Source organism: Petaurus breviceps, unplaced genomic scaffold, assembly GCF_028583685.1.
Source record: "Petaurus breviceps papuanus isolate PSGF00001 unplaced genomic scaffold, PetGlider_PUasm1.0 139, whole genome shotgun sequence".
NCBI lineage: Eukaryota > Metazoa > Chordata > Mammalia > Diprotodontia > Petauridae > Petaurus > Petaurus breviceps.
The window spans coordinates 8,989,062-9,016,403 of record NW_027185697.1 but is presented as its reverse complement, the minus strand read 5'-3'; the positions used below and the strand labels follow the sequence as shown (position 1 = coordinate 9,016,403).

Here is a 27,342-nt window from a genome sequence, read left to right as displayed (position 1 = left end):
ATTTATCTTTTATCCAATTAAGAAATTCCTTTCTGATAACAACGTTTAAACCATTATGGGGATCATAAATTTGTGTGTCTCAAGCATCCCTAATGGGGATGGTCCTAAAATGTACTTAAGCTCTCTCATCCTTTTGTTCTGGAGTCAGGACTCCTTTCGAAAGTACTGCTGGCCTTAAGGGAATAAGGAATAAATTCTGTAACTGTATACTACTATCTGTTTGTCTCCTTTAACCAATTCTGAAATAGAGGTCGAGGGTAGGCAGCGCCACTCCTGTACTGTCACAGGAGAGGCGCAGAGAGGTCTGCAGTTGAAGGCAGGATTGTCTAGTACATCTCTCTTTACAGATGGGGAAATTGGGTCTTGGTGAGGTGGAATGACTTGTCCAACCACGCTCAACACAGCTCTGCCTTTAACAAACAAGATCAGCCCCCCCGAGTTTCGGTGTCTGTAGCACATGCATCCCTTTTCTCATCAGTCCTCCAGAATGCAGACTGACCCTGGCACTGGCCTTTTTTCTGATGTTCCGCTATTTTCGCGCATACTGTACTGATCTCTGGGTGCTGTGCTCTGGCCTCTTCCCCTTCCTCTGCATTCTTCATTCCGTCTTTTGTCCCAGTCCAACAGTATTCCATTCTATTCACATACCCATTTGCTCAGCTAGTGTCCTGTGGATGGGGAGATGGCGACTGTTTGTTGGGAAGGGAGCAAATAAGCTGGTCAAAGAGATCCTCATGCCTCTTTGGGGCAAAGAAACTCTTACTTTTTCCTTCCACCTACTCTCAAAAAAACCCAGGCCGACATTTCTCTTACCCCGGAGGCTGGAGGATTCTAACCCACTTCTTGCCTGGTGGTTGCCATAGAGACGAAGTCCTTTCATTGTCTCCCAAGGCCCGATGCAGAAAGGGTGGAAAGACAAGCCATAGGAAGAGGGGCCTCGCGTGGGCCCCGAGAGGGAGCTGGCACTGCCACCGGCCGCTCCAGAGCGCCCCAAGATCCCAAGTCGCGGATGCCTGCCTCTGGCTGGGGGGTCCTTGGGCGGAATGGGAAAGGGACGGGGTCTGCCGGCCGGGCTTCATGGAAGCAGCATTTATTTATTGGGCACTTTCTGAGTGCCGGGCACCGGGCCAAGCCCTGTACACTCCACTCAATCCTGTCAGCGGCCCTGGGTTAGGGCCACCAGTAGCCTCATTTTAGGTCGTGGAAGGGGAGGCCCACATCGCACAGCCAGTAAGAGTCTGCGGTCGGATTCGAACTCAGGTCCGCCTGCTTTGCTCCAGGACTCGCACCTCGGGGCCACCCGGCTCCTTCCTCGTGGCAGGAAAAGGGGGGCAGCCGGTGGGGGGCCTGCAGGCAGTGAAAATCCCTGCAAATCCCATGAGATGGATGTTTATAAGGCCAGGACCTGCGCCCCCTGCCCTGGGGCCCGTGGGTCACCGTGTGGGGAGCTGAGGCTCTGAAGGCAGTTTTGGGGCGCCGGTGAGGGCTGTGGAAGTTAGCTTTGGGGGACGTTATGGGGAGCTGGGCCTCGGGCTCCGGAAGGCTGGTACAGTGAAGGTCCTGCGCCCGGGGAACCCCAAGTTCATTATTGGGGGCGAGGCTGTTTTGGGGGGCTGCGGGGTTTTAGGAGGCACGTTTTGGGGGCGGGGCTATTTCACTGGAGGGGCTGGCGTGGGCGGCCGACCTCGAGGCCCGGTACAGGCCTGGGGCGGGGAGGCCATTTCTGGAGAGGTTCCGGGGTTCACAAGGCTCTCTGGGGGGAGACGTCACGGGGCCTGGGGCCCATCTGAGGGGCGGGTTTGTAACAGGAAAGAGCTGCATTTTGGAGGACAAATGGGGGGGCTGTGGAAGGGGTGGAGTTAGGAAGGTTATTTTTGGCGGGAGTCCTGGGGTTTTAAAAGTTCTGGGGTGACGTTATTTTAGGGGGCGGTTAAAGTTATTTTTGGCAGCTGACATGATTTGGGGGGGGATGAGCTTGGGGGAGGGGGCGCCTGGAGGGAAGGGGGCGGGGCAGACGCCGCCAAGGGGAGGGAGCCTGGAATAGGCGGGAGCGCCGAGTTCCACCTCCTCCCCTTAAAGTCGTCTTCCCGCCCACAGGACGATGGGAGGAGGGGACACGCTTCAATTGGGCTCACCCGCCGTTAGTCTTCGTCCTCCACAGCCGATTGGACAAGGGAGTGCCTTTCTCGGTCCCCAACCCACCCCCTCCTTCCCTTCCTGCTGGCAAGCCTCCCTTCCCCCTGCCCACTCTGCACCTCTCCCATTGGATAGAGATGCAATCACTCTTCCGCCACTGCGGGAGCCCATTGGGCCGGCCGCTGCGATTGGCTCGTTCTGCGCCGGCGCACGGGGAGGAGGCCCACGGAGGGCGGGGCATCGGCTGAGGTAGCGGCGGCCGAGGAGGAGGAGGCGGCGGTGGGCACGGGGGGCTGGCTCGGGCGGGAGAGGCGGAGGCTGCAGCTGATGGGAGCGGGCCGGCCCGGGGCGCCCATGGAGCACCAAGGTAGGGCCGCCGCCTCAGCCGGCAGCCCCCCAGGGCCGCCGGCCTCCGCGTCGTCCTCATCCGGAGAGCCGGGGCCCGGGGGCCCGGCGCTGGAGCCTCGGAGGCGGGAGCCCTCCCGCCGCCGGGCCAGCAGCACCTCGGCCGCCTCCTCGTTGTCCTCGGCCGCCGCCGCGGCCGCTGACAGCCAGTGCCGGGGAGTGGCGGGCGGCGTGAACCGGGAGCGGCCAGGCTCCTACAGCGGCGCCACGCACGCCACCCGCCAGCGCCTGGAGAGCCTCCGGAAGAAACGGCCGCGTAAGTAACCCCCGGCCCGGCAGGCCCCCGCCCACCGCCCCGCTTGCCTCTTCCCGGTGCAGGCCGCCGTTTTTTTTCCCGCGCGCGCGCTCCCGCTTCACTGCGGAGGCCAGCGGAGACGGGGCGCGCCCCCGCGTGCCCGCGCACTTCAGGGCCGCGCCTCGCGCGCCGCCTCTCCCTCCCCTGCTCGCCCCGCCCCTCCCGCGGCTCCCCACTCCCCCGCCCCGCTCCCCCTCGGAACCCTCTGTCCCCGCCCCCTTCCCCTGCTCGCCCCTCCCCCTTGCTCTTGCCCCGCCCCCATCCCCCGCTTTCCCCACTCCCTTCCCTCCTGCCCCTCCCCCCTTTTCTCTTCGCTGTGTAAGATCCCCGCTTCTTTACCTTGGGCTGCCGCTTCTGCCCCGGGGTCTCCTCCGGGAGTCCTGCAGGGGTGGGTGAGGTCGGCCTGGGGGCGTGGCCCGCTGCGCCGGGGCCGAGTTGGGGGGGACGCTTGGGAGGGCAGGGCCAGGGTCCCGGGGCTGGAGGAGGGTCGGGCCCCCGGGTGCCCCCCTGAGCGCCCGCCGTGGCGGGGGGCTCGCCCCTCTCCTCCCTCGGCTTGGGGAGGGGCGCGTTTCCCCGAGTTCTGTTAAGGTGTTCTGGGAACCCCCCAAGCGCTTCTGCCCTTGGGGACCCCGTGCCTCGGGCCGCCCCGAGACAAAGACCTGCGCCCGAGCCCCAGGGACTCTCCCCTTTCCGAGTCTGCTCTGTGGTCAGTTACGGAGCTTTCCCGGCTCCTGATTCTTTATCCAGAAGAAATTCTGGTTCGATTCCTCCTTTGATGAAACTAGCTCTTAACGCAAATGGACACATGGTCTCCTGATGTGAAATTTTTGGGCTATACCATGACACTACATTTTCTCATTTTTAAGTGATTAATTAGAAACATATTTAATAGCAAAATGACTAGTTAAACTTAGTGGCCATTTTATTCCGTGCATAAAATTTAATTTTCCAGTCAATCAGGATTTTTTATCATGACCAAATTTTTGGTGCAGAATATGAGGGAGGAGTGGAAAGTGTCCTCAATAACATTTTATCTAAAAATACATGAACTATTGTATCAAAATCTAAAAGGTTGTCTCTGAGAGTGTAGGTCTGTTTTGCATTGTGAAGTTGAATGATTTTACTACTAGACTTTTTGCAGATTCTGAAAGATAGCCATGTTACCTCTCACCCCAAGTCCTAGGAGTGAGGAATTAATTTTACTCCAATTAGGTGATAAAAATAAATTATTTCCTTAAAGATGCTGTAATGCCGTTGAGTGTCTCCATCCATAGGGAGAAGAAACAGCATCACTCTAAAGATAGTGCCTGGACTTGTGATTTCATTAGTATGGCGAACGAGGGGAGGAAACGCCCTCTACTTCTGCAACTTGTATGACCTAGAGCCCAAGATTAATGATTTACCCAGGGTCGAAGAGCCTGTGTCTGAGTTGGGACTTGAATTCAGGGCTTTCTGGCTTATATGTTTATTTGTGGGTACGGATTCATAGGGACTCAGTTAAAAACTAATTTGGTTTGTGGCCATTTGCTGCTTTGAAGTGGAATTGGACCCTTAGGTATTTGTACTTTGGTCAAACCTTGTAACAATGTGGACATTTGTTTTCATTATTCCCTCTTGATGAAAATTCCTAAGCAAGTTAGAATGTTTGGGGATTTGTGGGGTGACTAAAAAGTGATTTTAGGGAGTGAGTTGATACTGATGTAAGAAATGCCTGTTGTCTGTATTTAAAGTATTTGCTCTTGTGTGTGAGCATTCTTAATCCCATATGAAATTGAGGAGAAACTCGGTTACTGCACTAAAGGTGTTCTAGAGAGTGAGTTTTGGAGGACGTAGTTATCAAGTTAGTGTTTCTTTCCAGCTGAATCAGGTGCCTCATGCTCTGTAGAGGAACGATGACCCTTTGTTTATTTCTTCACATGTTCTTTCCTTACCTGAGTGATAAACCAGGTGGTCACCTTGTTGGGCCAACGCTAAAATCGAAAAAGACCATTTGTGCCATGTTGCCATCCTTGTCTTACTTGCCTAAAAGAATTGTTGACATTTGAAACTTTGTAGAGCTACACAATCATGTATTGGAAGTGTGTGTGTGTGGGGGGTGGGGTTTGACACTGAATTTAATTGTGCTGATTTTATTCTGCCAGATAAATGACTGGGAAATTTGGAAGATTTCCTTTGGTTGTTGATCTCTCATCTTCCCTCTCCTCATTGTTTCTATAAGGGTGAAATATGTGGCTTTTAATTTTTGTCTCCTACCTTCTGCTTCAACATTCAAGTTACCTGAATATATAGTTTTTTTTTTTCTGAGTAAGTTAACCTTTCTCTTTAAATTGGACCTTGCACTATTTTTTTTAACATTTTAAAAATATTAAATAATATACTAAATAAGAAACCTTGTTTGCTCAGGGAGTATGATGTACCTTGCTACCACTCCTGGTTTTTCACTAACTTTATGTTTTAAAATTATTACTTAACCTTTCTAGGCCTCGGTTTCTATCTGTAAAATGAATGGAATACCTCTAAGGTACTATCTAGCTCTAAAATTCTTTGAGTCTGATTCTGGACAGTCAACCATATATTATTTTAATTATCCTTTCTTAATTTGCTTGCTTCTCCTTTGGTATCTTCTAGGTGCTTGGTAACTTCCCTGCCACCTGCTCTTCAATTAGTATTTATTAGCTGCTGTGTATGCAGTGGGCACTATGGAATATTAATAAGTATGGTTTCTGTCTTACAAGTTTACAGTTCATTTGGGGAGAGAAAACTAATATATGTGAAATAATTGGAACAAGTAAGTGCCAAAGTGAATGACAAAAATTTATAAATGCTGTAGGAATTTTGAGGAGTGGAGAGAGTGGGGTTAACCCCAGTAATCTGAACAGAATTCATGGAGAAGATAGGACTTAAGCTGCCCCCAGACAGAGGAGTAGGATTTGGATGTTCAAAGAGTAGCTTCAGGAAGAGTGCACCAGAGGGGTGCAGAAGAAACAAAAGTTCAGGGGTAGGGACAAACATGGCTTAGGTAGGGGATGATAATGAGACTAACCTTTCCATTCTTCTGTCTGAAAATTTGTGGCTGCACACTGTGGGGTAGGAGCTGCTTTCATGCCTACTCACTGATGAAAATTAGTGTACAAGTGTCTTTGCAGTCAGTAAGAAGGGAGACGAGAATGTGAAGCTCACTTGGTACAGGCATTAGATTAGGTATCCTAGATAACTGAGAACTGAGGCAAACCTTTAATGAGCCTCTGATTGTAGGAGAGCAGGGGGAGAAAAGATTGTGTAACTGGGGGTAAGATGGAAGCAGGAAGGTGCACTTGGTGGGTAGAAGGTAGTGCAGTCGAGGAGCTAATAAGCTCAGAGTATTGCCAGGCTTGTTGCAGTATACCGGTTCCGCTAACGACAAGGTTTTAAAATACTGCCTTCCTCTTGGGATGGTTTTTAACTAACTCTCTATCCTAGAAAATGAGCCTCAAGAATCTGATTTGAAGCTTGAACATGTCAACTTAGTAGACCCTTGTTTTCTCATCTTGCTATTACTGCAGAGCCAGGAATTGTGGCAAGTTATAACAAGTTTGCTGTATTGGGGCAAAGAGGAGCTTGGTGAAGCCTGGATGTGTTGTGAGATACCACCAGCCTCTTCATTCTTGTGCTGGCCTCCAATTTAGCTGAAAACTATCAACACTTGACAAAATAAGTGGAGCGTTAAAGAGGCTTTTTTCTCTGAAGTGGAGTGTTTTGCCAACTTTAAGTGTACACGAACCCAAAGCAAACATGGCCTGTCATCTTAGAGAAATAAAACTAGGAATATAAAACATTGACGATATCTAAATATAGACAAAAGGAAAGTGAATTATGCAGTGGTAAAATGGTGCAGTGAATTGTATTTTAGGGACTTCAATGGCCTGTACATATGAATCATGTATTTGGGTAATAATATGGTTCCGTGTTTCAGAATCTCTGCCCTCTTGTTTATCTGGAGAGAGGACAGGCAAAAAAGAATGGTGTATTATGTTATCAAACACATCTTAGTTAAACTTAAATTATAGAGAGAAGAGGAAAAAAACCTAATTTAGTACTGTAGGCAGTAAAAGGGAGGGGGGCAGCAGGAGGGATTTCCCAAATTGGCTCTTTAAAAAGCAGTAAAGATGTTTAAAGCTTTAATCCAGAATCTCTCAGGATTCGTAGCTTGATGTCTCCTTATCCTTACATACTAATTGTCTTTTTTGAGTCTTTGGGAGCATTTTTTGCTTTATGTACTTAGCTGTAATTGGAATAATAGTTAAGATGTATATTCTCAAAAACTCACTGCAGTGTTTCTTTGAATGTTATATTGTGTGCTTCTCTTCCCCAAACAAAAGCTTGTTGGAGACTGATGTGATGCCACATGCAGTGTTGTATAAACATTGATTCCCTGATTTACTACCCCTTTTGTGACAGCAGAAATAATCATCTCTCATTATTTGCTTACATTATTTATGTTATATATTGAAACTTAATGGTAATGTATATGGGTTACACCTTTTCCCTAAGGATGGTAGATATGCTTTAAAAAATACTGGAGATGTTAACTCAGTGTGATAAACTGTATACTTTACATTGAGAAATGATTCAGAATATAAGGGCCTTAGTTTATTTCAGAAACTCAGTTGTCCAAATGGGAAAATTCTAGTGTGAAAATACACTAAAATTCTACAAAACTTAACAGAAGTAAACTGTGACACTTAATAAGTTAAAAGGAAATATTTCAGGGATATAAAAGGGTGAAGATAATTTGCTTTTACTCTAGTTTTTCAGCTAACAGCTTATCAAGGACAATTAATGACAGCTTTGACTTAGATCTTTGGATGGATTTGTTAATAGATTTATTAATGCTGTTTTGACTTAACTTTACAAAGCAAACAAGAGTAATAATATTTCTTGAGCCCTTTGACTGACAAAACATTAGGAAATAATCAAACTATAGGTTACATAATAGAATAGATTTTAACCATCAAGAAACTTAAAATTGACCCATTGTCAAGATCAGAAATCATAAAAAGGCATATATAGTAACTTGTTTATTATCCATTCTTTTACCTTCAGTATCTTTTTTCTTTGATACTGAAGTATTTCTACTTGAGTTTTTTTTCTGAGAAATTCCACGTATGAAATTATTTTAATGTTTAATTTGTCAAAAAGCTAGGGTGCAAGTATTTCTGAATTCTCAGGCATATGTAGGTAGCCATTTTCAAATGCTAAAGAAATCTAATAAGTTATAATAATATATATTTTAAAGTTTTACAGATGTATAAACTTAAGGTAAGAAGAATTAGTTTGGCTTATGTAACTAACAAATATGGTAGGTCCCAAAAATGTGAGTGCAATTTTAAGCTTTTGGGACACTGTGTATTATTAAACGGACGTTTTAGAAGTTATATGTTGTAAATAGCAATCAGACTTTTAGATCCATTTGTGTAGGGACACACTCTTGATGTTTTTCTTTTGTGAGATGAGCAAAATTCTGGAATTTTTTGCTAGGATGAATTTTAATAATGCTAAATCTCTAGTCATTCATATATTCATATATTTTAAATATTCATATATTTTACATATATGAATAAAGTAAACATCCAGTCATGAAAGGGAAACCCAGATAGAACTTTCCCACATTTCATATTTCTCTGCTTTCAGAAGATGTGTTCATGTGGTGACTGCAGAGTATGAATTTTTAAAAATACATATTGGTTATGTTGTTTATTACTCCAGGTGAGAAAATTGACTTTAAAGATAAATAACTTGTAATAAAAAATAGACTTTAGCCTAAAGGAATGCAAGTGGGAACCCAGACCCTTTGTACCATTTAGAATGATTTAAATTTCCTCTTTGTTCTGCTGATACTTTGAGACAATTTTTATTTTGTATAGCAACTTTTTTGGGGGGGTTGGAACTAAAATAATTTCCAGTTTTTTAATTAAACTGAGGTCAAGTAAAAATTTTATTTTTTTCTTGAACCATATTAAATGGTGTGTTTTGAAGAGCTTGTATAGCAGGTTTTTGTTCTACCTTGTAAATTTGGCTAGATTTTGAGGGAGTTTCAGAGGATGGGAGAAGGAAACTACAGAACTTTTGTGTATTCCTTAAAAGTTGATAAATAAAACCACAGTGTATTATTAGTTCATTATTATGTTACATTTTTGTATGTAATATCAATGTCAGATCCTTGAGTTGAAGGGAGAGTTTAATTTTTTTTTCAGCACCTGGCACATAGTAGGCACTTAGAGAATGCTTATTGATTGATTTGGATTTTAGCAATGTTTACATGATCCTTTGTGGCAATGCTGCATTGCATGTGTAGGTAATTTTGTTCTGATGCTGTGATCAGTGGGGCTTTAATGAGGCAGATTGGTGACACAGTGAATGAGTGCCAGGCCTATAGTCAGAAAGAGTTAAGTTCAAATTTGGCCTTAGACATTATCTTTGTGACTCTCAGCAAGTCTCATAACCTTTATTTGCTTCATAGCTAATAGGCTGCTGTGAGGATCAAATGAGATAACATTTGTAAAGCACTTAGCACAGTTCCTGGCATGTAGTGAGAGCTAAATAAATGTTAGTTGTTGTTTTTATTATCTGAGCAATGAGGGTGAGGCCAAAGTGTCCTGTAGGCTTGGAGGGACACAGGGAAGGTGTGGTATGTTACTTTGGGCTGACCTCTTTTCCGAATTCACTCTTTTCCAAGCATATTCTTTGCATGTAGTGGAAAGAATGCTAGATTTCGAGTTTGATTGCTAGATTTGCCTGTTTGGTCAGGTCTGCTCCTTCCTGCACTTAATGTCTCTGGGTTTAGTTTCCTCATCTGTAAAATGATCTCTTCCAGCTTTAAATCTTTGATCCTATGAATTGTAGATGCTGGCAGTTTCCTCCATGCTTTTCTTTTCCTAGTCTTCACACAGCTTTGAAACCCCTTTTTTAGGTAAACTGAGCCTGTCCAATCCAAATTCAATTCCTGTAATGAGTAAGTTTTTGCTTAGACTCTGCAAACTTTTAAGCCATGGCATTTTTGATACCTTAATGACTCGAGAGGATAATTCAATGCACTAGAACTTAATTTTAGTACTACCCTTACTCCGCATTAGTTTGTGGTTAGACTAGAAATATATAGATCTTCCCTTAGACTGATAGGGAGTAGGAATGACGATAATCCCTGTTCTAAATCCATTTTTTTTTAATGTTTACATTTGTGATTAATTATTTTAGTTATCCTATGGAAACTGTTTGATTATGAAATTTGACATTGTTTAAATCATCCTATAAAGGTATAGAGTGCTAGTTTTTTCTAAATTTGACCTTTGTCCTAGTTTTATTTGCTTTCATATGTGATTTTGAGACCTTATTTCACCATGTGCTTTTCCTTATACTCTGAAATGAGTTTCTGTTTAGTTGTTTTTAGACCCAGTCCTGATGGATAAATTTTAACCATCTTCCTCAGAATCTTCCTGATTGTTAAAAGTTAATTAAGGCAGTAGTTATTGAAAAGCTGTCTTCAGAGATGACTTTTTTTTTCTTTGCTTTTTAGAGGGGGGGGAAGGCAAGGCAGTTGGGGTTAAGTGACTTGCCCAAGTCACATGGCTAGTGTTAAGTGTCTGAGATCAAATTTGAACTCAAGTCCTCCTGACTCCAGGGCTGGTGCTCTATTCACTGCACCACCTAGCCGCCCCTAGAGATGACTTTTTAAAGTCTACATTGTTTGATCTGAATATGACTTTTTGAATTTTATGTTTTCTTGATTTACCAATTAAATATGAAAATGAGAGGACCTATATAATTTTAGATGTAAAAGTATGGATAGTTCAAGAGGTTCCATTTAATGAAGTATTTTACGTTTTGACCTTTTTAAAATAGTGCATTCACTTTGTTTAGTGCTTCTGCTAAGAGTATAATAAGCATAATAAGACTGTTCTCCACAATTGTGTTGAAAGTAAGGCAATTAAAATTTTTGCAATCCGTAGCACCCTTATAAACTGCAGGGAGTGAACAGAGATTGCTTAGTTTAACTGGTAGGCAGGAATTACAGTTTATCATTGTTGGTTATTGCAGCTGCAGAAAAAATAAGAATTTTTTTCTTTTTTTCCCTTTTATTTCCCATTTAGTCTTTCCGTGGTTTGGCTTGGATATTGGTGGAACCCTGGTCAAGCTGGTTTATTTCGAACCCAAAGATATCACTGCTGAAGAAGAGGAGGAGGAAGTGGAAAGTCTTAAAAGCATTAGGAAATACCTAACCTCAAACGTGGCATATGGGTCCACAGGCATTCGGGATGTCCACCTTGAATTGAAGGATCTGACCTTGTGTGGACGTAAAGGCAATCTGCACTTTATACGCTTTCCTACTCATGACATGCCTGCTTTTATTCAAATGGGCAGAGATAAAAACTTCTCAAGTCTCCACACTGTCTTTTGTGCCACTGGAGGTGGCGCATACAAATTTGAGCAGGATTTTCTTACAGTATGCATTCTTTTAGCTTATATACAATTTGTAGTTTAATAATTTGTTTTAAAATAGTACTGGAGGTAATGGTGGAAGCATTTCCATCTGCTTAATTATTTTAAGCCCTAGTCTTCTAAATTTAGTTTTTTTCTACTCAAGTTTAAATTAAAATTTGATTTGGAAATAAACCAGTAGCAAAAGTGGTATTATTGTTAAATAAATGCAGCTTTTGGCCTTCCTGTTCATGTGTGATGGCAACAATCAGAGCCATTAAAGTGTCATGTCTTGTTTCTTTAGCCTCTGTATGGTGAATATATACAAAATTAAACAGGGAAAGAAATACTTGAAAAGAAATTTTCGAATCAGAGGAGGCTGTGAGCAAAGGAGAATTGAAACAGCTCAAAGGAATAATCACAGAGTATCTACCTTTTGTGCCCGACCTGTGGTAGAGCATTCCGAGCTCCTTTAGCCTAGTGACCCAACCATCCGTATCCCAATCTATAATCTGTACTTCCTAGGTTATTTCTAGAATTGTTACCAGATGACTCAAAGTTATTTTAAAAAAAATTAATAGAAGAAGGCAAATATTAATTGAAAAAGGGCAAATATTGTTTGTCTTCAAACACGTATCTTAATAACATTAGCCTACTCAGCCTTACCTTAAGTCCCTTGTAAAAAAGAATGTAGCAAACTTAATTGCCATTTGAAATACCTTTTCCATTTTTTTTAGTCTTGAAACTGATATCCTTTAAATTACAAAAAACAGACAAAGAAAAAGAGATTTATATGCCCTTCCTTTTAATTCATTGAACATTGCATCTAAGTACTGGACTAGATCAGTGTTCTTCAGTGAGTGTGGATGGCCATGTTAATTTTTCTAGAAAATAAGGACTTTTGTTTTATTCCCTGTTATTTGAGTAAAGAGTAGTGTGTGTATGTATGTGCATATATATATGTTTGTTGTGTGTGTCAGTGAGAGGGAGAGATCAGATCATAAAATAAATCGAATCAGAGATGGATTTTAGGTTCTTTTTGATTTTATTCAGACTTGATCACCTTACCAGTAAAATGAGAGGATTGGACTGGATGGTTTCTAAGGACCTTCTAAGTTCCCAGTATTCTAATTATGTAGAAAACAAATGTAATGGAGGTTAGGAATGAGTAGGTGAATGGTTTGAGGAGGTGGATTAGATACCTGTTCCCTTCCTTTTACATTTCTCCTGAAAAAAATTTTTTTTTTTTAACTTTTTGGAGGGCAATTGGGGTTAAGCGACTTTCCCAAGGTCACATGGCTAGTAAGTGTTAAGTGTCTGGGGCCGGATTTGAACTCTTGACTCCAGGGCTGGTGTTCTATTCATAAAAACGAAAATTTTTTGAGTTGAATTGGCATAGGTGTGCCACAGAGTAATATTGATCTAAAGCTTTTGAGCTTTTGTAGAGGAGAAATAAAGACTTAAAATGGAGAATGTAATTATCTCTGAATTTCCTTTTGTTATAATTCATTGTGGATAATGCACCAAGTGCCTGGAGTCAAGAAAACCTGAGTTCAAATCTAGCCTCAGATATGTATGGCCCATTGCAAGTAATTTCACTTCTGGCTGCCGCAGTTTCCTCATATGTAAAATGGAGATAGTAATAGCTTATCTCTCCTCAGGGATTTTGTGAGATTCTGATGAGATAATATTTGTAAAGTGCTTATTATTAGCACATTACCTGGAACTTTGCAAGGGCTTATTAAATGCTTGTTTCTTTCCTTTTCTCATTGAAACTGACAGCCCTGTGGGCTGGGGACTATGGGGATTTTCTTTCTTTTATGGGTGAGGAAAAAAGACCCCAAGAAGTGAAGGGACTTGGACCTTGGGCACTGAGTCTGAGGCTCTGCTGACTCTTAAGTCCCCTTCTCTTTTCATGGTCCTTTTCTGCCTCTTACAGACATTATGCACGGCAGCACTTGTCTCCTGTTTGAACTGTAGGGCAGGTGCTGGTAAAGGCTCATTTATGCCCATAGGTGAGAAAATACGGCAGTCATTTTTTTGTACTTGTACCCTGAAAGGCTATAATGTAGACTTTTCATTCAAGAAAAGCTGACTAGCATGAGTGTATGTTTCTTTGTTTCTCTGGCTTGTTTTTGTTGTTTTCTCTCCTGATCTCTTCTTTAATTAAAATTTAAAAAGAGATCTTATATTGGAAAACCTTTTTTTACTTGAAATCACAGGATAATATATTTAGAGGTGAAGGAGACCTCAGAGGTCATCTGACACATCTAGGTCAGTCCTCTTATTTTACAGATAAGGAAACTGAGTCCCAGAAGGAGATTTACCCAAGGTCACACAGATAGTAAAAGCTAAAGAGACAAGATTGAAACCCCACATCCTTGAATTTCAGGTTCAGCACTTTCTGCAGCAACATAAGTCATTCCATTGATAAAGTGACTGCCTCAACAGAGTATTCATCAATAGGTGGAAAGTGCCTTAAATTATTAAAAGGACACAAAGAAGCTACCCAAATGGTGACATGTCTTAAATAGAGGGGTATTTTTGTTTTCAATTGGAAGCACTGTCTGAAATAGGCATTTGTAAAAGTTCTGAGCCACCTGAGGGTAGGAAAATGGTTTTCCTTGACATTTTAATCTCTATTGTTACTGGTAAAAAGTGGTTTGGGATTTTAGCTTTCTAACATCTAACCTTATAAATGAATTATTTCTCTTTTTAAAAACAAAAATGGTTAATCCCAAATTAAATTGCTTTTTAATTACATAGTTCCCAGTTCCTCCTCCCTCCCATCTACCCCATTTAGTGACCCTAAGAGGGCCTTCTCTCAGGTGTTAGAATCCCACTAATACTATACCCACTAAAGTGATTTTTTTTCGTGTTTGTTTTATAACACCATGAATACTTAATGCTTGGGTATTGGACGGTTAAACTGAGAGGTGATAATGAAGACGGCAAATGGCACATGCTTACCATAAGCCTAATTTTTCTTCACCTTCTAAGGTGTTATTCATCAGCGTTTGTTATGTAGCTGTCCAAATCATCTGGAAAATTACATCATATCTCTGTGTAGAGCCAGCCCCACAGGGATTCATCATGGGCCTGATTTTATTTGGAACAAATATGTCTCATTTTGCACAATAGCTGCATTCCTGAAAAATTAGGGAGAAGTCAAATTTGTCATTCAAAAACCATAGGGTGTTCCAAAAGTCTTTGTGCAGTTAACCATTCTAAGATTTTGGGGACATACCCTGTAGAGTAAATGTCAAGAAGTAATAATAGAGTATGGAACCCTGTCTAATAAATGTAGTAAAGGAGCTTGGGGCTCATCACCAGGTTAGCTGTAAGGCTGAAGTTTTGACCACATACTGACATGTGATATTCAGATGATGAAATTGTGGGTCTTTTAAATTGTTAATGGAAAGGGAGTTAGATATTTAATAAAATGTTGTAGCAGATAATTTTTAAAATGTAAATTCTATAGATAAATCCTTATATAAATTTTGTGTAAACAGATGTTTGTATACCATCTTGAGTTTACTTAATAGGGGGATGTGCCTGTGTTCTCAGTAAATTAGTGAATTAATTCAAAATGTGAATTGCTCACCTGATTGCAGAACGACCCAGGATAGGGTTGGTTTGTCAGAAATAGGAGGAAGTTCAGTAGAGATAAGCACAAGGCAGAACACTTCAGGACACCCAACAACCTTGAAAGGTAGGGAAAGATTGGTTAAGCACAGCATGACTGGAAAGTCATAGTGACTGAGCAGAATGGGAGTTAGTTAAGTAATCTCTCAACAGTGGAATGTTTGCTCTTTGGTAGCTAAGAATTAAACTTAAAAAAAAAAAAGTCCATGTTGTTAATGAGGGCTCAAAAAGCAATGACTTTCTAGGTCCTAATGAAGGATAGTTAGTTGGGTTTGGTTTAGCAAAGAATGTGAATATAAAAAGTCACTAAGTGTTCCATCTCCAAAAACACTAATAAAAGTGTTTAGATAGCAACAAAATGAATTTCTGTCAAGTATGAGAAAAATCTTTTAAGTATTTCATTAGTTGTCAATAACTAAGTAACCATAGGAATTTTGACTGATAGGAAAATGACCATTCATTTATCTTAGCATATTCTGAAGGTAGTAGATATCTGTGGTTTGTTTTCTTTTTTTTTTGCCTTTTGAAGGTCATTTGGGGTTAAGTAACTTGCCCAAGGTTACACGGCTAGTTTCCTTTTGTGTGTGGGTGTTAAGTGTCTCAGGCCGGAACTGAACTTGGGTTCTCCTGACTCTGGCGCCAGCGCTGCGCCACCAAGCTGCCCCTGTGGTTTGTTTTCTATCCCTAGAGCAAAGGCATTTAATGAAGTAGTATAGTAATAAAAATAATAAACCTTGAGCTCATTCCCACAAATAGACATAGCATACCTCCTTGCGAAGAGGGGATGTGTATAAGGATCATGTGTGAGGCAGGGAAGAGTGATAGAAGGAGAGGAAGGCAGTTCATGCATCCGATGCCAAAGAACTGCCTGTATCTCCTGGTGGTGTCATTGCATTGCTCTCTGCTTGCCTTATTCCCTGATAGGCATTGACTCTGCTTTAGCTAGTCTCTAGCTTTCTATCTCTTTTCAGGCTCTTCAACTTCTGTCCATCATTGCCAAAGGAATGACATGCCTTACGTATGCTTTTCCCTGCCCGGCAGAGTTGTTATCTCTTAACTAGGAAACCCATCCTCTCAGCTAACTTACTCAAAGGCAATAGGTCCCTGTCCTCAGATTGCTTTATAGTATCCTCTGATTCCTTAAATTCAGCTCTCCTCTGACTTAGACTGAGGACCACTTTAGTCAATTCTTATCTCACTTACTAGTTTTGTATATGCTTTTTAAACTTGGAAAAATTTTGTTTAGAGTATTAGAAATAAAGTAAGTATCATCAGGCTACATTCCTAACCTTTGCGGATGACTTCACTGTGTTTTACTTAAGTGTGCTTTAACTATCCTTTGGTCTTTGCCTCTTGATGCCCTTTTCAGGCCCAGAATAGACCCTTGGTCTGGAGTATGTGGAATTTACTTCTGTTTACAGATGCAGTTATTTGTGGGTATTCTGTAATAGACATGTTGCCTTAGTAATTTTTTAAATGTATTTTTCATATGAGGGAATGTGTTGTTTTCTACTTGGCCAGTTGATAAAGACACATTTGTTTTTGACTGAAAAAACAGCTTAACAGACCTGCCTGAGCTTTCATTTGCAGAATATATTTAGGTGTGCAGGATGTTTACATTTCATCATACTGCCTAGTCTGTCTGTTCCCTTCCCCCAATCTCTTCCCCAAACAGATTGCCCTTTCTCTTCTATAAAACATACATAAGTAATAGACTTTCATGACTAGTCTTGGTTTCAATGGGGGAGGGACAAGGGAGGAAATCTTGTTGGAAAATTTTGACTTGCCCTTTAGCATTTAAAAAATCTAGCTAATTTTTTTTTATTTCATTACAGATAGGTGATCTTCAGCTTTGCAAACTTGATGAACTAGACTGCTTAATTAAAGGAATTTTATACATTGATTCTGTTGGATTCAATGGACGGTCACAGTGCTATTACTTTGAAAACCCTGCTGATTCAGAAAAATGTCAGAAGTTACCCTTCAATCTGAAAAATCCATATCCTCTTCTTCTGGTGAACATTGGCTCTGGGGTTAGCATCTTGGCAGTATATTCCAAAGATAATTATAAGCGTGTTACTGGTACCAGGTAAGGACCATTAATAAAGATAAGTCATTAGTATAATGTTAGCTGAGTTTTTAAGGTACTGAAAAGTATGCTTTCAAGAACATTTTAAATTATTTTATCATAGAATAAATTCCTTTTTTTTTGTTGATATTCAAAATTTTTTGTTTAGCTTCCTTAAAAGTTCAGAGTTCCCATTCTCCTGACACTATTTTTCTGAGTCTGAGATGATATGCATATTGTAGGAGTGTTCATTTGCACAATGTGTAGTAGGTCAGTCTGCTGACCAGGACACTCTCTCCTTCCTTTATCTGTTGGTTTGGATGAATAGATGGTGAGCATGGAGGTGAATCGTCTTAGATGCTAACGTTTCTGTGTGGTTTGCTCAGATGTAACTGGCATCTTTGTTTCTGAATTCTCTGGACAAACGGAGGTGTGGGGGTTCATGGTGCCTGTGGGGGGGGGATGTTTTTAATTACATAAAGAAGTTCTTCTACTTCAGTCTCTGTTTTGAAGTATAGAGAGAATGATGCAATGTGGTAAAATTTGTTTTTTCTTTTTTAATCAAAGTCTTGGGGGAGGAACCTTTTTTGGGCTTTGCTGCCTTCTGACTGGCTGCACCACTTTTGAAGAGGCTCTTGAAATGGCGTCTCGTGGAGATAGTACCAAGGTGGATAAGCTAGTACGCGACATCTATGGAGGGGACTACGAGAGGTTTTCGTTGCCAGGATGGGCTGTAGCCTCTAGGTAAGATTGGGGGTGGGGGAGATGGGGACCCCATAATATTTGGGAGTAAAATATTTTTATGTCAGCTTTGTGACTAGGTTTAAGTCCTTGAAAATGTGACCAATAGCATTTCTTTAAATATCATTTTTTGATAATTTTTCTGGTATATGATTCCATCATAGATTATGCTTTCATTGTGTTTGCAATGTTGAATTTGTAATACTCTAGTTATAGTTGTCCGTTTTACTTTTTTTGGTACCATTATAATTGTAGGTATCTCCACATTCGTTTCCAGAGGTGGGAAGTTCACAGAACATTGTATATATTTTCAGATTTTCAATATATTAATTGGTTTGGCTCTCACATTTTGCTGTAATGATCCAAATGGAAAAGCTGTGCAGTTGAGTAGTCAAGGAATTAGCTCTTTTGGGATTGGGGATGGTAAAGGAACGAGGAAGGGAATTGAACCCAAGTGGTTCAGGGCTGTAGTTTTTCTCAGACCTCCCTGGAGGAGGCTTAATGAACTTCAGTGGATTGAGATGATAAGCAAAGGCCCAGTTGAACATCTTGATTTTCTGCTGCTAATCATTAAAATTCTAATGCAACCATGTTACATAGCTGCCTATTTGTTGAAAATACCTTCATATTCTAGTTAACAAAATTTTTTTTTCTTTGGCTAATTTCCCTGTAGTTTTAAAATAAAAATTGTTTCACAATTGAATTTGACTGTACTAAGTTTCCAATACCTTTTGCACTGCCTTGTTTTCCCCCACATATAGTGCTGGGTTTTCAATATTCTCATTATAGTTTTGGAAACATGATGAGCAAGGAGAAAAGAGAGGCTGTCAGCAAAGAGGACCTGGCCAGAGCAACTTTAATCACCATCACCAACAACATTGGCTCAATAGCACGAATGTGTGCTCTTAATGAGGTAATAAAAGAAACTAATCTCTTTATGATACTTTGGGAAAAAAAAGACTTCCCACATGCTGTGGGGCATTTTTCAGATTGTGGCATTAATGAGATTGAAAGTGACATTTAGAAGAAGGGGGAAGGAGAAGGAAGAAGTCTGCAGATGCTCTGGATGCTGGGGGCGGGCTGGTGTGACAGGGAAGGGGAGATCCTGCCGTGAGGTGGAGGAAGAAAGGGAGCATGGAAACGGGGTCGCTCACCCCTGGGAGACTGATGGCCTCTCTGGGTGCTTTCAGCTTCTTTACAGTGCTGCCTTGTTGCATTGATGTCAAGCAGCATTGTACAGGGCTATGAAAGAACCAAGACGGATCTTCACTTCATTTGGGCAATAGCATAAAAGTCTTCTAGGGTTTGCATCCTACATTAGAGAATTCTGTTTGAAGCCAGAATGTAGTAATCTGATAATCTGATAATGTGGGTGGGTTAGGAGTGAGGAAGACTTGGGTTCCCAGTACATACTGGCAGTGTGACCATGGATGAGTCACTTACATCCTCTAAAACCTCAGTTTATCATCTATAAAATGGGGGTGATGCCTGTAGTATCTGCCTCATAGGGCTGTTGTAAGGATCAAAAAAACCTTAAAGTGTTCCACAAATGTCAGTATGAAGTGTGAGAGGGTGGAGGAGAGGCCAGTGTTCTGATAGCTTATTGATGATGAATCTGTCACTCGCAGCCAGATCTCATCTTACCAGCCATACTTACTCCTCCCACATTGTGCTAAAGCAGAATGTATCTGGGTAGATGAAAAGAGGTTTGGGTGATAATGATATTAGTAAGATCAGGGGAAAGCTAGACTTTAGAAAAGGCAAATGATAACTGCCCTGCAGGAGTAGGAGGGTGGAAGGTGGAGAAGTAATGACCAGCTTGAGTCAAAGTAGGGAGTTTTTTTCTTGGCAACTTGACTTTCTCTACTTTCCCATTCTTTTCCCCTCTTGCTACCCAAGAATCCCTGTTACATAGCTCCATTCAGGCCTTTCCTGTCTTAATAGTGCTATGTGTTCTAGAATTGACCTTGTATTGTCCTGTCCACTCCCCTAGGCCTTCAGAGTTTCCATTCTTTTAGTGCTTGGTGTAAGGAAAGCGGTCTGCTGATATAATTGTCTTATTGCATGGGAATGACAGTGCTGGTTTTTTGACCCTGCTCTTTGACTTGGTAACCCTTATTTTCTCTTTCTCTTCTAGTTGATAGTTTAAGTAGCTGTAGGCTTTAATTAAAGGCCATACAGACAAATTTTCCTTTTGCTGTTTATCTTAGAGGGAGGTATCATTTGTCACCTGACTTTCCTAATGAGCCCTAGATGTCCTAATGTCCCCTTTGGGGACAGGTTTAGTGATCCATTTTCTTTTAATGACTGGAAAGAGGGTACCTGGAGCCCCATTGTTCTTGAGAGTTCCTAGTTGACAGGGATGCCCACTTCCTGATATTGGGAACTAAGATGTTTGGCACAGGACTCCTGAAATTGGGTTGATTTAAGACCAGGTGGATCCTGGTTAAGTCTTTTAACCTCAGACTTAAAATTGGGGAAAGGGGAAACAGAGCAATAGCTATCTTTACTCTCTGCCCCTCTTCTGCTCTCTCTCTCCCACTCTCCCTCTCTCCCACTCTCCCTCTCTCCCTCCCCCCCTCCCCCCCCCCCTCCCTTCCTCCCTCTCTCTCTCCCTCCTAGTTTTAGAGAGCTTTGCTTTTACAGTGTATTAACTTCATTTTTGTAAACAACTTGACATGCTGCACAGTGACGTTATGTATTCCATTAAGATGTAGCAGATGAACTATGTCAGTTTTATTTCAGCAGTTTGACTGTTTTGGTATACTCTGACTTAGTAGTTTGCTCATATAATGTAATCTTTCTTACAACTTTAAAATTAGAAGGAAAATTGAACCCAGGTATTTATTAACATTGTGGACTTTTAGAATGGGAAGACACCTTAAAGGAGATTTTCACATCCAACTCCACTTCCCTTTTCCCTTCCTCCCCCTCAAGTTGAGGACAGTGAGGGGTAGAGAGGTTTTGTCTTACCCCAAGAGTATGTGTTTACCTGAAAAGTCAGGTGAGCCTTGCTATGCTGCTTTACTTGTTCACATTACAAGCAGCTGTCATACTTGGGCAGCATCAAGTTAGGCTTATAGAACCTGTCTTCTTCCCATTGTTTTTTCATCATGCTGTTGAGGTCCAAGCAGTATTGCTTGTTGTATGTTGAACATCTCTGCCTTCTTGACATTGTTGCATCCATTGCACACATGAGGGAAGACCCCTGTAAAGGCCTAGTTTATGTACAGTGTGTGCTCCTCATGGCTAACATTCAGCTGTTGGCTGTTTCCTGACATCAGCTTTGAGGGATTAATGTTACATGAACACATTAAAATGGATCTGTGAACTCATCAATTGATGATGAGCTCACAGTCAACAAGCATTTATTAAGTGTTTACTATATTGTAACAGTAGTAGCATTCATACAGAGCTTTACTGTGTGCTGAGCACTTGGCAGTTAATATCTCATTTGGTCTTTACCACAACCCAGAAAGTTAGGTGTTACCCTCATTTTACAAATGAGGGTAAATGACCTGCTCAGTAAGTTTCTGAGGTTGCATTCAGACGCAGATTTTCTTCATTCCAGGACGTTACTTCATCAACTGTGCCACAAGTGAAAAAGCAAGGCAGTCGCTGCCATCGAGGAGCTTAAATATTCTAATGGGGGAAGATATTTGTATTCTCTCTAACTATGCAGATCACGGTCTAATCCATGTTTGCCCATTCTGGGTGTGTCCTCCCATAACTTCACTACATACAGGGTGTCAGCTTAGTGAAAGGAAGGCCTTCCTTTCCTGCTCCAGTAGAGCCATGTACCAGTTCACTTGTCATTCCTCATCCTTGCAGTGTGAATTTTGCTTTGGGTGCTCAAGGGGAGGAACACGTTTTTCTCATTGGCTACGTTGCAACCTGCTCTGAACCTACCATAAACCAACAAGCATTTGTTAAGTGCTTACTTTGCCAGTCATTGTGCTGAGTTCTGGGGGATATAAACCCAGTGAATGACACCTTATCTGTTCTAATGGGTCTTACCTTTTAATGGAGCATATACCTCTCCATTGCTGTCTATGTGATACTTATTTTTTAAACTCATAAATAGTAGAAAAGTAGATCAGTGGAATGAATTTGATAACCCCAAGAACACTGTCTGTTAGGCAAGGCAAGGCAAGGGAATCTCTTTGGTAAAAACTAGGAGAGAGAATTTTGATGGAAAATAGGCTTGGACCAGTATCTTTTACCATATGTTGCAACAAATTCCAAATAGATAATACCCTGAATATTTACAAGTCATACCAAAATAAAATTAGAGGAAAATGGGAGGTTATAACTTTGACAGCTGTGGATAAGGAAAAAATCTGTAACCAGATGAAGGATAGATTTGATAAAAGTTTCTTTCTTTGTACAAAATCTTTTAAATTATAAAATCATTAAATCGCTGGTGGGAAGCACTGAGTCAGGCTACCCTGCAAATGTTCCCTCTACAAAGTAAGAACTTTGTCATGTAAGGATCTCCTGGCTTCAAGGGCTGTGATCCTAATAAGCCAGGACCCTTTTTCACTGGAAGAGTCAGTCCTCCCTGATGATAAATAGAGACTTAATGGATAAAGTGAACTGGGGGAAGGCAATTTTGTAGTTTTACTTTTCTTGTACTGTGTTTTTGGACAAGCTGTTTTTCAGTTTTAGTGGCTGTTAACCTAGCATGTTTAGTGTTGGGAGTGTGGGGCTATGTCTGTGAATTGCCAAGGAAGCCCACCCTGTGCAGGCATCTTTTTACTTTGGAAAGTAAGAAAGTAGACTTTTAAAAGGATAAAGACCCTGTATTTGATAATATCCCTGATCTCAGTGCCTTCATGAGACCTTTTCATTATATTTACATGTTTATTAAAAACGTGAGCTTTGAATTCCATTTTAGGGGGCACGTAGGTGCCACAGGAGATAGAGCACTGGCCCTGGAGGCAAGAGGACCCTAGTTGAAATCCGACCTTGGACACTTAGTGAGAGTGTTGATCCTGGATGAGTCACTTACCCTTGATTACCTCTACTAAAAGCAAAACAAAACAAAAAACCCAACAACAATAACAGACAAACCCATTTTATATTAGTTTCTTTTTTCCTTTGACCATGAATTGAAATTGGCTCATTTTAATTTTTTATTGTTTTTAAAGTAGTATAAGAGCTGAGAGAGGTATCTAAGATCATCTAGTCTGACACCCTTTGTTTTTATAGATGAGTGGAAGGAGCTGGAGATTCCTACCTGGGAATTTGGGTATATAACATGTGTTAGACATGATCGCTTTCTGCAGAGCTATCTTTCCTTGTTTCTGGCATGCTGTGAAATGGGGGCTCAGAATTCGGAAAGCTTTATCAAGTTATTGTATTAGCATAGAAGCCCATGAACAGTAATATCAGCCTGGCTCTTTCAGATGCTTTTAACTTCCCCTCCTCACCAAAAAAACTGTTTAGCTAATTAAATAGTCTAAAAGATGACCAAAAAAAAATGCTGTTTGTGTGTGGTTTTTGAAATGGAATGGAAACCATGTTGAAATCTAACTGCCTTTTTTTAATGTGCTCAGAACATTAACCAGGTGGTATTTGTTGGAAATTTTTTGCGAGTTAATACCATTTCCATGAGACTTCTTGCGTATGCTTTGGATTATTGGTCCAAGGGGCAGTTGAAAGCACTTTTTTCAGAGCATGAGGTAAGCCCATTCGAAAAAAATATATAAACTAAAGTGCATGCCTATTATTTTTCTATTAATGTTGAGGCACAAATTAATTCCTGAGTTTTTTTTATTGGTTTAAAGTAGAAGTAAAATAATGAGCATTAATGTTTTTCTTTCTTTGGGGGAGGAGGGCCCCAACATGGGATAGTCTAAGGTATGTAGCTATAAAGCTAAAAGTGGTAGTTTTTTATTTTGCTTTATTGAAAAGTAAAATTCCCAATTTTTGGCTGAGATAGAGAAGTTCTGTAGAAAATACCCTGCTTTTCCATGCTAAAATAAACCAATCATTATGGTGTTTGCTTCTTTTCTGTGTGCTTATCTTGCCATTATTGAAGTGATACGTCTAAAGCAGGATGTCAGTCTTTGATACAGGAAATCTCAATCCATGCTGAACAACTAGAAATAGTACACGGATTAAGGTTCATTGTTTTCTGTGTGATACTGCTCTTGAAAATAGATTAGGTAGTCTCCTTCCCACACCCTCACTCTTTCATTATGCCTTGAGTTTAGTAATTATGTAGGAACATGCATTTATAATTTCTTATTAATAAATATCTTGACTTTTTTGCCTTTCTAGGGTTATTTTGGAGCAGTGGGCGCTCTCCTAGAGCTGTTGAAATTACCCTGATCTCTTGTCTGAAATTACTACCAGAGCCTTCCACAACCACAACGGAATATGCAGACTTTTTTCCCTTTAAAAAAAAAAAAGATGTATTCCAGTGGCTTTTATAATAATAAGAGTCTGACCTGAATCAAAGTGTGAGAAAGGACAGAAGTATTTTTTAAGTTGTGAAGAGAAATCTTGAGTTATGCCAAGAGAAACCTCTAAAAGAAATGACTAATAGAGGGGTGGACTCTGCCCATTCATTGAGTATCCCCAGTTTAAATTCATTCAGTAAAGTCATGGTGAACTTGCCATGTGGCAAAGAGTGTCACTTGATGAAGCCTCTTCAGGGAAGCTGGTCTGTCTGCAGCAGGCAGCCATTCACCGTCTCACCAGGATGTTAAATGTCGGGCACCGTGTCTGTGTTCTAATCTAATCACATCTTTTGTATAGATGCTCTTGGGGGTCTTTCCTCTCTGTGTTATTATTGAAGTGTTGGTTTTCAGACATGTGTTAATGAGAATGTCAAGGAGTAACTGTAATGTGTGTAAATGTATTTTTTTAAAAGTGTTCTGAAAGGTTCTGTGTAGTCAATCCTAAGGGTTTAATGGTTTGTGTGCCATTTTACTCAACTTTAAAAACTAGTTTTTTTAAAAAGGCAGTTTGTCAGATTACATTATAATTTCTTAATCTTGGGCTAAAGTATTTTATGAAAGCATTCCTTCTTAAGAGGGGCAGTGTTTCCTTCCCTTTTTGTGGATTGGATTGTTGGGATACTTTCTCAGTCACTTGTATGCATGTATGTAGTATGTATAGTTTGTATGTGAATGAACTTAGATAAAGCAAAGTCTGGTGTAGGTTTTATTTAGGTTACCCCAAAAGGCAAGCAATTAATAAAATTGACAAGTTGTCGAGAAGTAGGAACTTGGCAACTATTTCAGATTCAGTAGATTAATTGGAGGCTTTTTATTTGAAATTCACTAGAAGCAAATCTAACCTCAGAGAAATATTTTTTGTAAGCTATGAAAAATATATGCTTTGCTGTTTGGAGAATAATCAGAAATAATCATAAGAAAAATTTTTTCAGAATCTGACAAAGGAAAAAATATTAAATGTTATTTGAATTTGCAACTTTATATGGAGGTTTGGTGGGTTTAAACAAGCTAATTAGCTCAAACATTGGGTTAACTGAAATTGCAGGATCACAATTACTCCCCCCAAACAAACAGACAAACAAGCAACTTAACAGCTCTTCCTAAGCCTGGTTTGACAATGACCACTTCTGTCATTTATTAGCCTAGGAGTGGTAGGGCATTGATTGGGTTCTTTCTCAGCACAAAGTGCTGTCTTCAACCCAGCTTCATGTTCCTCTAGCCTGTCTTCTCAGACTGTGCGTGTCAGTCTCTCCCTCCCCCCCTTGAGGAAAATCTTTCTAAAGGAAGGTGTTTGGGCACTAGTAGGAAGCCAGGTAAGTCAGTTGGGGGATCAAAAAGAGCTGATTGGTGGAATTTTGGAGATTGGAAAAGTTCTTGTATATGAATGAAGGGAAACATCCTCTACGAGTCCCCTATAAACTTTGAGTCCGTGACTGATCTTCCTAGAATTGACACGTGAGTGGGACTTTGGCATTAGTTCATTGGTGCAGATGCTATGATAATGCACAAGCTGCACAAGGGCCCAGGCTGAGGAAGTTCTGACCCTCAATTTAGATACCAGAGAACTTTGAGCAAATAATGCTTGACTAGCAATGGTTTTTTTTTTTTAAACATGAAGGTTTTTAATCTTCTAATTTTTTGAGTAAAACTTTTATTAACAAGTTCCTTCCTTTTCCTGCCCTGAACTGTTACTAATTTTGTTTTTTGAGGTCGTATATTAAAAAGGAACAAAGATCTGTTCTCTGCTTGTATTTGACTAGATAACAATCTGTCAGTGCTTACGTAAGTAAGCTCTTATAGTTTTTAGTTAGATGTCTCATCAAAAAGCATGGTCACTATTTATTACTAAATACTGTTCTGGATACTAGAGAGGGATAGAGAATATATAATGCTATTGATTAATTTTATTCCTGCCATTAGTTGAGTATGAGCTTTCTTAACTGTGTGCTGAAATAGGCCATTCCCTTGTCCCATGAACTTAGCACAGTAATTAGTCTCTAGAAACCCCAAGTCAGAATTTTCTGGTGCTACATCTGTGCTAGTCTCAGCAGTTGTTCCATATAGCACCAACTGCTAAGTGTTTCATTTGAAAATCCATTTTCCTGGCCTTTTCAGAAACTTTTTATCTATCTGTCTATTATCTATCTATATGTCTGTCTGTCTATCTACCTAGAAACTTTTAAAGATCAACAGAAGCAGTGATGCCTTGTCATAGAAGTGATTATACAGAACAGTGATCAAAAAATTTTGGAGCTCGTGCTGGAAATTATCTCCTTGGAGTCTACTGTTTCCCACTTGTATTAGATTAGTAGGACATATACAGAAAAAGACTCCAGAGAATGGCTTGCAGTTAATTGACCATACATCCCAGGGAACATGCCTTATTTTCTTCTGTCCCTTCATCTTCTTGCCCATGTAAATTTTTAAGTACTATGGCCTGGTGCAGTTAGGTATTTTATTCCGACCATAGCAGTTCTGCGCAAGAGTCACAAAGCCTGGGCCTGCCCTCATCATCTCCTCTGTATCCTTCATTTCTTTACTTTGCTTCATCAGTATTTGTATACCTGTATACACACAGCCTTGGAATATTGGAAAGTTTTGGAGAGGGCCAAGAATCTTTATTTTGAATATTTATGTATGCATGATGTATTAAAACTTTTTTTTGGTAAAGCAGCTTTTAAAATTTTGCTGTGGATAACACTTATAATTTTTATATTTTCTAAGTTATTGTTGAATTTATCTGTCTCTGAGGGGAAAGAAAGATTGCTTATTGTCATGGGTGTGAGGGTGAGCTGAGCAATCATGGGATATTACTATTACAGGGGAAAAAACCAAGGATAATTTCTCAAGCCCGCTAACCCTGGTCCTCTTCAGTTGGAATTTTAAAATCTTTACTGGGAAGATAGCATGAAGTATTAGAATGAAAAGAGCATTGGACTGGACTGGATCCTGACTGACGTGGTCTGTGAGAAGGGGGCATGTTAGCCCTCAGCAGTAGAAAAGCACCAAGTGCTTCCTGGTGGGTGGGCACCAGGTGAGGCACTTGGAGAAATGCAGAAAAGCCAAGGATCCTGACCTCAAGGCATTCTGTTCTAGTGGGAGAAACAAACACGAAGCAACTAGTTAGAGGC

At 40.8% G+C, this 27,342-nt stretch overlaps 1 protein-coding gene and 1 long non-coding RNA gene across 3 annotated transcripts in view; both read left to right on the top strand.

Annotated features, from left to right (window-relative positions):
- Positions 1-207, top strand: part of LOC138146064 (uncharacterized) — a 1,597-nt gene extending 1,390 nt beyond the window's left edge. Inside the window, exon 2 of the long non-coding RNA XR_011164377.1 lies at positions 1-207. This exon is cut by the window's left edge and continues 308 nt beyond it. This is a non-coding gene — a long non-coding RNA (uncharacterized lncRNA).
- A 2,211-nt stretch (positions 208-2,418) lies between these two features.
- PANK2 (pantothenate kinase 2) lies at positions 2,419-26,897 on the top strand. Of its 2 annotated transcripts, XM_069065994.1 has the most exons (7): positions 2,419-2,797; positions 10,963-11,315; positions 16,771-17,024; positions 17,571-17,747; positions 18,534-18,657; positions 23,303-23,428; positions 24,030-26,897. In XM_069065994.1, exons 1-7 carry the CDS (start codon positions 2,464-2,466, stop codon positions 24,078-24,080), a joined length of 1,419 nt encoding a protein of 472 aa, XP_068922095.1. In that variant the 5' UTR covers positions 2,419-2,463; the 3' UTR covers positions 24,081-26,897. The 2 variants fall into 2 exon arrangements, with proteins under 2 accessions (XP_068922095.1, XP_068922104.1); XM_069066003.1 differs by lacking the exon at positions 10,963-11,315 and having other exon boundaries at positions 2,676-2,797.
- Positions 26,898-27,342: the final 445 nt, after the last annotated feature.

What these genes read in the sequence shown, in the direction of transcription:
- PANK2 (XM_069065994.1), top strand. Translation starts at nt 2,464, where the DNA reads ATGGGAGCGGGCCGGCCCGGGGCGCCCATGGAGCACCAAGGTAGGGCC. An exon ending in TTGAGCAGGATTTTCTTACA is followed by an intron (nt 11,316 to 16,770) that starts GTATGCATTCTT and finishes ATTTCATTACAG; the next exon opens with ATAGGTGATCTTCAGCTTTG. An exon ending in GGATGGGCTGTAGCCTCTAG is followed by an intron (nt 17,748 to 18,533) that starts GTAAGATTGGGG and finishes TTCTCATTATAG; the next exon opens with TTTTGGAAACATGATGAGCA.